The 12,831-nt window shown below is 39.7% G+C and overlaps 2 protein-coding genes across 2 annotated transcripts; both read right to left on the bottom strand.

The window, feature by feature from the left end:
* Positions 1-2,812: 2,812 nt before the first annotated feature.
* On the bottom strand, positions 2,813-4,326 carry LOC112173346 (stemmadenine O-acetyltransferase). The gene has a single exon (XM_024310957.2). It carries the CDS (start codon positions 4,220-4,222, stop codon positions 2,900-2,902), a length of 1,323 nt encoding a protein of 440 aa, XP_024166725.2. The 5' UTR covers positions 4,223-4,326; the 3' UTR covers positions 2,813-2,899.
* Positions 4,327-10,788: 6,462 nt separating this feature from the next.
* On the bottom strand, positions 10,789-12,249 carry LOC112171754 (stemmadenine O-acetyltransferase). The gene has a single exon (XM_024308887.1). It carries the CDS (start codon positions 12,247-12,249, stop codon positions 10,789-10,791), a length of 1,461 nt encoding a protein of 486 aa, XP_024164655.1.
* Between the last annotated feature and the right edge of the window lie 582 nt (positions 12,250-12,831).

The raw sequence follows: 12,831 nt of genomic DNA, 5'->3' as shown, positions 1-12,831 counted from the left end.
CTGATCAGAACTCGAAGTCAAAGCGGCGAGGAACTGTGCTCTTGGTTTCTCCCCTGCGTATGTCTGATCCAGATAGAACAACCTGCCCCTCAGATACCCCCGATCGATTATCTCCCTGGTGAGAAGATCCTGAAAAATCACATACATAGGATAAAAGGTTACGCATTTAGACTCAGTATTTAACTGGGGAACATATATATATATATATATCAAATGATGAGACAAGTCAGGTACATATAACACATTATGAAGTTCTAAGGTGGGGGTTATACGAACTGACCCTGACCCTAACACAGGAAAGGCCTCACCATTATCATTGGTTGCATAGGACACTGGTGGAGAAGACAATTTAGTAAAATATGATTTATCATAAGTCATATGATCGGAGGCACTAGAATCAATAATCCATGTATCAGAACCAACAAAATTAGAAACCTTTAAAGGCATACCAATCTTACCACGACTAGCTATAGAGGCTATAGGAGTAGCCCCACCTTTCGTACGATGAACCTGTCCGGCCACACCATAGAAGTCTGGTTCTTGGACCAATTGAACCGCAGCTGCCTTTGCCTTAGGATGATAACCATTCTTTTTAGGATATCCATTCAGTTTCCAACAAGTCTCTTGAACATGTCCAAGGTCATTGCAATAAGAGCATTGAGGACGAGGGCGGTTGGTGAAACCTTGTGGAGGACCTTGTTGATGAAGTGGGACTGAATTCTATTGCTGAAGGAAATGTGCCGGTGACTTGGCCTGAATGGTTAGGCTAGACACTTCAACCTGTGCATATTTGACACTTTCATGTTGAGACTCATCCTGGCGTACATATGTGAAAGCTGTGTTTAGACTAGGAGGGTCTGTCATTCTAAGCAATTCTCCCTTGGCACTGCTATGCTTCTCATCAAGCCCTCTTAAGAATACATGAACCCTGTCAAGTTCCTTCTCCTTCTGGTACCACACAAGATCTTCCTGGTTCTTGATCTTGCAAGGACTCTTCTGATCAAGTTCAGTCCATACATTCTTTAGCTTGGTGAAATACACAGCTATTGGTTGCCCATTTTGTTGCATACTGCCAGCTTTGCACATCAATTCATGAACCTGTATAAAATCAGACTCATTTGTATACAAATCTCCCAATCTCTTCCATATTGCTTCAACAGTCTCACACTCTTCCACCAACTGTAGCACATCTTCAGTCATGGCTTTGAACAAGATTGCCATCACTGATCCATCATCATCCTCCCACTTAGTATAAGCATCCACATCCTCCTCACTAGGAGCTTTAGTTATTCCAGTTACATGCCCCATCTTGTGTATGCCACGAAGATGGATAGACATAATCTTCTTCCATGTTCGAAAATTAGTACCATTGAGTTTTGTACCTCCAAAAGAACCTCCGTTTGAACTTCGGACAGAAACCTCAACCTTCTAGACCTCATTGATCTTGGAACTCTGACCTTCACTGTCATCATCACCCATTGCAATAATACAGTAGCAAAAGACAAACAAACCCCAAAGTATGCAACTGAAAAGGAACAGAAGACTCCAAAAATAATAATAACAGAAACTTTTTTTTTTTTTGGAACCGGGGTTGAGATGACAACAGAATCTAGACAACTTAGGTGAAGAGCAGATCTTTCGATCAGATCTTGATTTGTCATCGGGGCTGGTGATCTGAGCGCCGGATCAGAGGCGCGACAGTAGGCTAGGACGACGGGCTAGTGATCCAGGCGACGGAGGCGAGGGACGGGTCTGGTCTGGTGAACTGGGTGACGCCGCGAACTGGCATGTTCTGGTATGAACTGAGCAACCGCGTCTGGGCTGACTGGAGACTGAAGCAACGCCGAAAACTGGAGCAGCGACTGAGTCTGGGCTGACTGGAGACTGAAGCCACATCGGAAACTTGAGCAAGTGACCAGACAGTGCGGTGGAGGAAAAAGATCTGGAGAAGTTCTCTAGTGCCCAAAGGCAACTGTTGAGACTGAACGGAGGAAGACGAAGGCGATCTGAACAGAGGCAGATGAAGCTAGTCTGGTCGTGAGATGGAGAAGGCTTGTCTGGTAACGTCGAAGTCCAAGAAGAAGACGTTTTGGTTGGTCGTTCTTGGACAGATGTCGATGTGTGACAGATAACGGCAGGAGAGTAACACCGTTAAGAGGACAATAACCCTAACAATGGGGTTTTTAAATTAATTCCTTGAACTGAAAAAACAAGAGACAAAGTCTTCTAGGATCTTTGCTCTTATACCAAGTCAAATATAACAAGATTGAGATAATGAATTTTCAGATATTTGATTTATCTCATAGTGGAGGTATATAAAGAGGATTACAGAAATACAATTGTCATACGTCTCTAAATTCTCTACCACACATAGAACAGGTAAGTACTAACTACAATACAATTACAATATATTCTATTCCTAATGTTAAGCCATGACCCACTCTAACAGTTGGCCTCAAATTCGATTACTGATCTTCTTTAATTATCATCTCAAGATTATGGATATGCCATGCTTCTGATTCTTCCAATTGAATATCTGTATGCAATTATGTGAGAAACTACTGTGAAGTTCACATTGAATCTATCTGTTGATTTTTCAATTTTAGTTCATTGTTTAGACTGTAAAAACTAAAAACTAGCTTCAAGGAGTTGGGGTTTCATGTTAAGTTGTCAGCTATATTGAGATAAAGTATAGTCAGTACTCAATGTATCACTCTGAATTTGTATCATTCATTTACAATTTGAGTTGTGGTTATTATTGATAAAGGGCAATTAAGTATATAACTTAATATCGTTATTGGTGCTTCTGTGCTTTTTATTGGTTACTCTGGTACAATGCGATTATACTTCACACTAATGAAACATTTTCCAGTTACAATGAGTGGGGACGGCCGATCTTTCATGGATGAGAAACAGTGTTACCAAGTTCAAGAGGACTATGATCAATAGAAGCAAAAGCAAGAAAGCTGTCATCATGTTCTAATATTGCCATCTCTTGTTCACCTAGATAAATCCAGGCCTCAACTCCATCACAAGACCTTGTATCTGTTAAAAGGACTGAATTCATGAACACGGATTGCGGAGCATTGTCTGCACCAACACAAGACATCCATATAGGCTTTCCCCACCCGAAATCAACGTCATACAGACCAAAGTTGCACCAGCTGGTAAAACATATATAATCCAAAGCACCATCAGATGCTGCATCAGAGCAAGTATCACCCATCTCTTTTGAAAGCTCACACATTTTGGCGACCCCTCCATCCCCTTGTAGGCTTTGGACAACATTTCCATCTAGTTTCTTTATTGCTTCCCTAATCCAAATCACCAAGCTTCCCAGTTCTAACCCTTGAGCGTTGCTGCTGCATGAAGTAGCTGCAGCTGTGAAGAGAAAATTTCCCATACAGTTTTCTGAAAAGGGTGGCACAGCTCTTCGACGCAAATTGACTGCGTGAGTTATCAAACTTAACCTCTTCTGCCTCTGCCCACCATCAATATTTTCGGTGTTGAAGGCAGACGCAGCCATAATGCATTTCCAGATGAGTGCTGTAACAACCTCTACACGAGTTGGATTTTGCACGCTTGAGCTTGAGGCACTACTGGCTGTTGCTTTGGCCTTTAGTGCGGCAATAGCTGTGGCATCAAACACAAATCTCCTTGAAGCACACTTTCCCATTCTCAGAAAGGGGATCCATAAAGCCATAATAGTTGCTTCTCTTGGGAATGCATCACTTTGAGGAAACACAGATGAGGCATCAAAACTAGGCTTACATATATCAGATTCAGGAGCCTTACGAAACCTTGCAGCCCAAGCTTTAAGAAAAGTGCTCAATGCTGTTCCATCAACAACCATATGTGAAACCAAGACACCAACAGCAAAACCACCGCATGCAAAGTTGGAGACTTGGATCATAGCTAAGTGATCTCCTGGACCTGCTGATTCAGTGAAACTAGCACCGGATGGAAGGAACTGACCGAGTAATGTGACATCAGGATGGTTGAGGAACTCGGAGAGATTTATGGACTCGACTTCTGCCTCTGTGTAACTAGCCCCCTCGTCATTGCAATCAATAGAGAGATTGTCTCTAATTCTTCCGGCAAGTGGGTAGAAGCTAGTCAAGGTTTCTGAAAGGGATTGCTTTTGCAGTTTTGACCTTTGGCAAGTATTACCAGAATTAGCAGAAGCTGTTGGGTTTGGGTGGATGGGATAGAAGAGGATCATGGGTACATAAATGGAAGGAACGAACTGGTCCAAGAGGGAGAGCTTGTGGGTTCTCAGGTGCTGAGGTGTTGGGGAAGAGGGTTTGATGCACTCTTTCGAGATAATTTTCACGACCGTATTCGTCATTCTGATCAGCTCAATGCTAATTGTAGAAGATCCAAATCCATAAATTATATATGCTGTTGTCACTTATTAGTTGCTGGCTGCTTAGTTTCCAAGGAAATGCACTAAAATAAGTACGCACTAAAATAAGCTGCCGGCCGGACTGATCGAGGATTGTTTTAATGAGTTGATGAAATAAAGAAGTTATCCAGTTAGCCATGTATATTCTTCAATATAGTACTGCTACACTTACTGAATTTTCTTCACTAAATTTAATGTCTTCTCTGATTATTTACGGTTCTCATTTATTTAACTCAATGTTAGCGCTGAATTTTATTTATTTCTAAGATATACCTTGTGTAAGAGGATATTCGAACTTGAGATCTCTATAAATATTTTTGTTAGAGAAAAATTATCTTACGTACCAAACCAGAATACCAGATCGATGTTAGCCGACTTCTAACAATACTAATAAGCAAATTTGGTGAATTGGTGAATTTGACATTTTCTTTCTCTAATATGTGTTTCATTCATGCATGATTCCCATGAGTCTTTGTTCAAGAATACCAGATAAGGCCTACAAGATACTATAGATGTCTGCAAGTCGTTGGATCCAACGCTGCGGCTATAGAGCTGCCTTAGAGTTAATCTCCACCTCCATGGTGGACTGTTAACCTTGCCTTAATCAATCATATATATTTGGTTTTAGCGAGTGGCAACCATATGACCGACATTGATCTAAACAAACAAAATGATATTTACATATTTTACCAGCTCAAAGCCGAAACAAATGACATAATCACTTACGACTCATTAGTTTGGCTTAACCTGAGAGGACTAGGATATTGAGAGATGCGATAGCAATAGCTAGCAAGTCCTGGTTGCTTTGCAACAAAGCCGTTTCTTCTTCATCTAAAGAAATCCAGCTGGAAAACTGGCCTAACATTATTATTTCTTGCTCTGCAGGTACATTGCAATTATCAGCTCCTGAGTTCCACTTACAACACAGTGAGAATTATTTGTCATGAATGAGAGACATAGTACCCAAGTTTAACAAAGAGCAGTAGGATCAAAAAAACACAAGCAAGCTGTCATATATCATGTTCTAAATTCTAATATAACCATGTCTTGTTCACCTAGACAAATCCAGGCTACAACGTCTTGCTCGAACCTTCTATCTATTAAAATGATGGATCTGGCTCCTCTAAAGTGAGGAGTGTGTGAATTTACTTCAATTTCATAAAATCTAGACGTTCCATATAATCTAAGGGTTCTAAGAGCTAACACATCCCTCTATCACAATTTTTTGGGGTTTTAATCTAGAGTAAAAACTCTAAATGGTACCTGAATTATTGTGAAAGGTACTTTTTGGTGCATTTGAATTTTTTTAACTCCAAACGATACCTGAAGTATTGTGCCATTACCAAATATAGTACCTCCGTTAATTTTTCCGTTAAAACTGCCTACGTGGCATGTACTTTTTCGGAAAAAACTCCAAATGGTACCCAAACTATTGCATAATATATATTTTTTGGTACCTATAAATTCTTTTTACCCCAAATGGTACCTCAAGTATTGCGTTTTTATTATTTTTTTTCTTCATCATAATATGATATTTATTCATTGAAAGAAGTATTACATATAGGTTGAAACAATACAAGTTTCGGTATAAAAAAATTTAATATTTCAACAAATTAACTATTTATTTTTAGCTAAAAATTTTATCAACAAAAAAGATTTTGGCCAATATTTGAGGTACCACTGGGGTAAAAACAATTTATAGGTACCAAAAAATATATTTTGCAATAGTTTTGGGTAAATTTAAAATTTTTATTTAAAAAATACATGTCACGTAAGCGACTTTAAAGGAAAAGTAAACGGATGTACTATATTTGGTAACGGTGCAATACTTCAGGTACCATTTCGGGTAAAAAAAATTCGTAAGTACAAAAAAAAAAACCTTTTGCAATAGTTCAAGTATCATTTGGAGTTTTTATCCTTTAATCTAACCTGCACTAACTTGCCGTTAACTCTGGGTAAAAAATAAATAAAATTCTTGTCTTTCTCCTGTGCGTGCTGCGTTTGCTCTTTCTTCCTTGGAAACTTGTCCATAGTTGATACTCATGTAGTTTGCGTATCGCCAATTCACCATGCCATTAATAACTTGAAACAAACATAAGTGCTTCAATCATTATCTAATCAAACCAGTGTAATACCTGGGGGTAAAGTCAATTGTAAATTTGTTTGTGGATTTGGGTTTAGTCCTGTGAGTAATGTGTGTAAGTTGGTTATGGTTTCGATTCCGAGGGTGTGGTGGAGGTGATTGTTTTGACAGTTGGCTCTGGGATATTTTGAGAAGCATTGGCAGATCCGTATACCCTTGTTAATTGGATTCAATCATCTGGGGTTTATCTTAATGAATTTAAATCGCAAATAAAAAAAATCACCAAAGGGTGCAAAGCAATCGAAGGGACTTGTGATGAATTCAACTTTGCGGTACAATCTGATTCAATCAAACATATATTAATAAAAGAGTTAGTATTCTTCTTGATTGAGGAGAGAACTCAAAGTTATCAACACCTCAATCATGTTTATCATTAGAATTCTATAATTGTGTATAGGGAAAAATGCACAGTCAGTGTCTGGAGACTTTGAGGACTGTCAAAATGATACCTGAACTTTCAAATGTATCAATGTGATACCTGGACTTATATTTTCTTGTCAACGTAGTACCTACATCAACTTTTCGTCACGGCTCCGTCAGTTCGACTCACGTGTGATGCATGTGAGGCCGAAAATGAGGGCAACAAAGATTTTTCCACTCCATCAAATCCTAAATAAATAAATTTAAAATTTAAAATAAAAAAAAATTCATTTATTATATTGAAAATAAAAGATGATTAAATTCTTTTGCTTTTTCTATTAACCAAGATCAATCCAAAATATTCTCAAAAAAAAAAAAAAAAATTTCCAATCCGATAAGTATGAACCTAACATTTCTTCTTGTTCATCTTCTCAAACCCAGCAAAAAGGCAAAAAAAACAAAAGAAATCTCAATTGTTCATGTTCTTGAACCCATTCTTGTTCATCTTCTTAAACTCGATAAACCCATTTTGAAAGAGAAATGAAAGATCTGGGAACTCCAAGAACAAAAAAAAATGAGAAATAATTTTTTTTAGCAAAACTTCTCCCTTGTTCGATTCACTTCTAAAACACAAAACCAAGTCCAACTTGTTTCTGCAAAATCATTCAACCTTATTCAACTCCCAAGTATGCCTTAATTAGTGGCAACAACATGCTAGAAGTTGTGGCGAGGACCACGAGGTATGCACCCGAAGAAGCGGGCCGAGCATTGGATCTAGGAGGAGACCCGCTGCCTTATCAGCTTCCGCCCCGAGGTCGATGGCCTCTTCAACACCTCCAAGTCCAACAGAGAAAGCATGAAGACTTGGATTGCAAAACAACCAAAACAATCACAGATTTATCAGATCGAATTAACACAAAATTCCATTCCTCCTTTGAAATCGCCTCAACAACATCAATGCAGACCTGTTGTGAAATGGGCAATGAAGAAGAAGAAACAAGAAGACCTTGCAGAAACCCTGAATTTCATTTTCTGTCACCACCCACACCCACACCCACACCCACACCTCCACCAAAACTCGAATTCAAACTCAAAATCCATTAATATCAACTTATTAACTACAAAAAAAAACACCAGCAAGTAATGATATAGACGATCTCTCCATCCTCCTCCTTCCTCAATCTCAAGTCTCGCTTTGAGTACCGTCGAAGTTTCCAGAGAACCTAATCCAAATCCAAATCCCAATTTCAATTTCAATTTCAATTTCGTCCTCCAAAATGAAGGACAGAGTCTTCTCGAAGCCTTGCTTGTTGAAGATCTGAAATCGGTGATGAAGTGCGCCGCCGATCCTGTCGTCTAGGTCAACAACGTCAGCGCCGTGTGCCTGAAATCGAGGAGTACTAAGGTGTTGTTGCGGGAGGAATCGGTGAGGCCAACCAGTCTTTTTAGAAAGTGGTTGATCGAGGGGAGAGGAAGAAGATGAGAGGTGGAGGGGTGGAAAAAATTAATTAAAAAAATTAAAGGTAAATAAGTCTTTTTACCAAAAATATATATATTTAAAATGTTTTTACCAAAAAACAATATTTAAAATGTCAGTTATAGGGGAAAATCAGCCTTTTTACCTTCATTTTGTACCTCACATGCCTCACACGTGGTAAATTTAACGGTGCCGTGACGGAAAGTTGATGTAGGTAGTACGTTGACAAGAAAATATAAGTCCAGGTATCACATTGATACATTTGAAAGTTCAGGTATCATTTTGACAGTCCTCAGAGTCTCCAGACACTGTTCGTGCATTTTTCCCTTGTGTATATTACTAAGATTGAGTTTATCAAGACCTCAATGATTTTCAGAGATTTATTTTTCAACTACGGATGAGTTTCTATGGAAGCACAAAGCCAAATGCAGCAGTGAATCAGTGATGCACAGAAAAAACATCACGTCAAATCCCTAGTTTTTTTTTTTTTTGGAGTTAACAACGAGTTACCGTTATTTAATCTAAGATCCCAAAAATTTGTGATTGAGTGATGTGTCAAATGTTATGACCCTTAAATTATATGGAGAGTCTAGATTTTATGAAATTAAAGTAAATTTACACCCTCTTCACTTTAGAGGAGCCGGACATTCAAGAAAATGGGTGAAGCATTGTCTGCAACTCTGCATTAACACAAGATAACCCACGTATGTAGGCTTCCCCCGCCCAAAATCAACATCATATAGACCAAAGTTGCACCAGCTGCTAAAACATATGTAATCCAAGCCACCAGCAGATGCTGCACTAGAGAAAGTACTACCGGTCTCTTTTGAAAGCTCAACGAGTTTAGCAAGCCCTCTATCGCCTTGTAGGCTATGTACAAAATCACCATCGAATTTGTTTAGTGCCTCCCTTATTCGACTTACCAAGCTACCCAGCTCTAACTCTTGAGGGCTGCTGCATAATGCAGTTGCAGGCTTGCAACTATAGAGAGAAAATTTCCCATACAGTACTGTGTGGCGACTAGTTCTCTGAGAATGGTGGCACAGCTCTTCGGCGCAGATTGGCTGTGTGGCTGATAGAAGGATGATGACCTCTGATCAGTACTTTTGGCATTGAAGGCAAGTGCAGCCGCAACACATTTCTAAATGAGTGCCGTAACAACCTCCACACTTGAGGTTGCTGCATGCTGCTTTGGCCTTATGTTCGGCAATAGCTGTGGAATCAAATATAGCTCTTCTTGTAGCACACTTTCCCATTCTAAAAAACCAACTCTAGAAAGCCATCATAGTTGCTTCTTGTGGGAATGCATCACTTTGAGAAAACACAAATGGGGAGTCAAAATTAGGCTTACATGTATCATGAGCTAATTTAGCCATTTAGGAGCTTGATAACGAAACATTGTTGCGGCCCAAGCTCTAAGAAAGGAGACCAGCGCAGTTTGTCGACAACCATATGTGAAATAAAGACACCAACAAGCAACAACAAAACCGCCGCATGGAACGTTGGTGACTTGGATCGTAGCTAGGGGAGTTCCTGCAGCTGCTTCATTCAGCAAAACTAGCAGTACCACTTGGAAGGAAGTGGCTGTGCAATGAGACATAAGGCATGTCGATGAACTCGAATAGTTCTAGGGACTCGACTTGGACCTCTATAAAGCAAGCCCCCGACCTTGTCATTGCAATCGACAGATAGATTGTCTCTGATTCTTCCAGCAAGTGGCCGGGTAGAAGCTAGTCAAGGTTTCTGAGAGGGATTGCTTTAGCAGTTGCGATCTTCGGGTAATGTTAGAATTCCGGTAGGGGAGATAGAAGAGGAGCAAAGGTACATAGACTGAAGGAATGAGCTGGTCCAACAGGGAGATTGTGGATTTTCAGGTGTTGGGGTGTCGGCCAAGAAGGCTTGATGCACTCTTTTGATATTATTTTTACATCCATGCTGATTCTCATCTTATTAAGCTCAGTAGATGGAGCATAGTACTATCAACTATATGTATATATATGCTGCCGTAACTTCCTAGCTAGCTGATTCATACCAAAAGAAAATAAAAATTAGCTGCTTGGTTCATAGAAAAGCAAAGGTGGATCTTCATATCTTTTTTTTTTATTAAGATTTTTCTAATGGCTGTTGAGGACAAGATCCGCTATACTCGGGATTACTGGCTACATTTGATTATATCATTAGTGTCGAAGGTAGTGAAGAACAAGTTAGCCAATTAGCCAAGTTTGTTTATTAATCAATACTGGTATGGCTACCGAGCGCACACCCCAAGTTTTATTCACTCGGTTTTGAAAAAGAAAATGATAGTACAAAAGGAATTATTGTGAGGTAAAATCATACAAGTCCATTTTACAGACTTTAACAGCAGAAGGCTCAAGGCCAAAACAGAAATGATGAAATGATCAACTAGGACCCAATATTTTGGCTTAATCTGAGAGGACTAGGATTGAGAGTAGCAAAAGCAAGCAAGTCCTGATTGATTTGCAACATTGCCATTTCTTCTTCAGCTAGAGAAATCCAAGCTTCAAAACCATTGTTTCCCCATTCTCCTGTATCCATCAAACGAACCACATTGACCGAAAAGGCCTCGTGACAGGGCTCATGAACTGGAACGACCCACAGAGGCTTTCCCCAGCCAAAATCGGCATCATACACTCCAGAGTAGGCAATGCTGGTATACCCAATAAAGTTCATCTCCACCTGATCATCCCCATTAGTGGAGAGTGTGATAGCCTCGGCCATGTCTTGGAAAACCTTACTAATAGTGGCTAACCCATCTTGACCTTGTAGCTTCGCCACCAAGTCACCATTGAATTTCGATGTTGCTTCCCTCATCTTGCTCACCAAGCTTGACAACTCTAACTCCTGTTCTCTCTGATGACCATTTGCTATTGCACCTGCCAAACAAACAAAATTCCCCATACAATTTTGGGAAAAATTCGGCTCAGCTCTTCGGCGCAAATTCACTGCGTGGGTTATCAAACTTGGTGCAGATTGACCAGACTTGGCCTTCCAAGCAGCCGTGGCGCATTTCCAGATGAATGCTGACACTGCCTCCACCCGACTTGGATTTTGTAATGATGATGTTGCTGCTTGCTCTTTGAGTTTGGCCACAGCTGAAGCCTCAAATACAAATCTGTTCGTAACACACCTTCCTCTCTTGGCGAAACGCCTGTACAATCCCCTCATGGTTGCTTCTCTTGGGTGTGTTCTCTTACCTTGTTCATCAAGAATCGGAGGGAACAATGTTGCAGCATCAAAATCAGGCAATTCATGAACACTCTGACCTGATAGACTGTGTGCAGTGGCTGCAGCCCAAGCTTTAAGAAAATTGCTGATGGCAATGCCATCAACAATCATATGAGAAACAAACACTCCAATCACAAACCCGCCGCAGGCAAAGTTAGTCACTTGGATCATGACTACATCAGCTCCTCCTTCTCCTCCTAGGCCAGTGGTGGCATTTGAAATTAGATCAGTGTAATCAAGCAAACTGTTGAAAGTTGGAAGAAGCTTAGGGAGTACTGACAAGTCAGGATGCTGCAGAAACTCCGAGAGGTCATGAGACTTGACATCGGCCTCTATGTAACAAGCTCCTTCGTCGTTGCAATGGATGCAAAGGTAGTCTCTGATTCTTCCAGCTAGTGGGTAAAAGCGAGTCAGGGTTTCCGAGAGAGATTGTTTTAGTGCTTGTGATCTTTCACTTCTAGTAGTATTGAGAGGTGAAACAGGAGGATAGAACATGACCATGGGAACATAAACTGGAGGCATTACGTGATCCAAGAGGGAAAATCTGTATGTGTTAATGTGTGGAGGCGTTGGGGAAGAGGGCTTGATGTACTCCTTGGACAGTATTTGGACCTCCATAGCAGCAAAGCTTAATTCACAGATGGTATATATGATCAATGATTTGTTAACTGTATCTTCTGCTGCCTCAACAGAATGAATGAATGAAGTTCATGAGCCACTGCACTACTTTATATACTTGATTATTCCCTTTGGTCTTCTTTGTTGGATTAACTATTTGCCATTAATGAAAGGCTCATTAAGTATTTGCATCTTATATTTTAATCAAAAATTATTTGCCATCGGATTATTTTTATCAATAAACTTGCCTACCAAAATGTTATTAGTCTTCGGTCTTTGGATTCTGACCGGAACGTTCTATTTGATTTTCCCCCGGAAGCAATCTCTCTTCATGTGAGAGAGTTTGACATTTTTTTTTTTATATATTTGGTATTGACTTCATCAGAACTCTTATCAACATGGTTTTTTCTCGATATTTTTGATTAATTTAGTGTTTGCTTTGATGAACTACCAAAATGGGTATTAAACTTGGGTCTTCGGATTCTAGAAGGTTTATTTTATTTTTTTCTCTGGAAATAATCACTTTTCAAGCAAAAGAGTTTGACTTTTTTTTTTCTTCAATTATTCGCAAGAGAGGTTCAA

The sequence above is a fragment of the Rosa chinensis genome, chromosome 6, assembly GCF_002994745.2.
Source record: "Rosa chinensis cultivar Old Blush chromosome 6, RchiOBHm-V2, whole genome shotgun sequence".
NCBI classification, from domain to species: domain Eukaryota; kingdom Viridiplantae; phylum Streptophyta; class Magnoliopsida; order Rosales; family Rosaceae; genus Rosa; species Rosa chinensis.
Note: the sequence above shows the minus strand (reverse complement) of the source record. Positions and strands in the feature narration are given on the sequence as shown.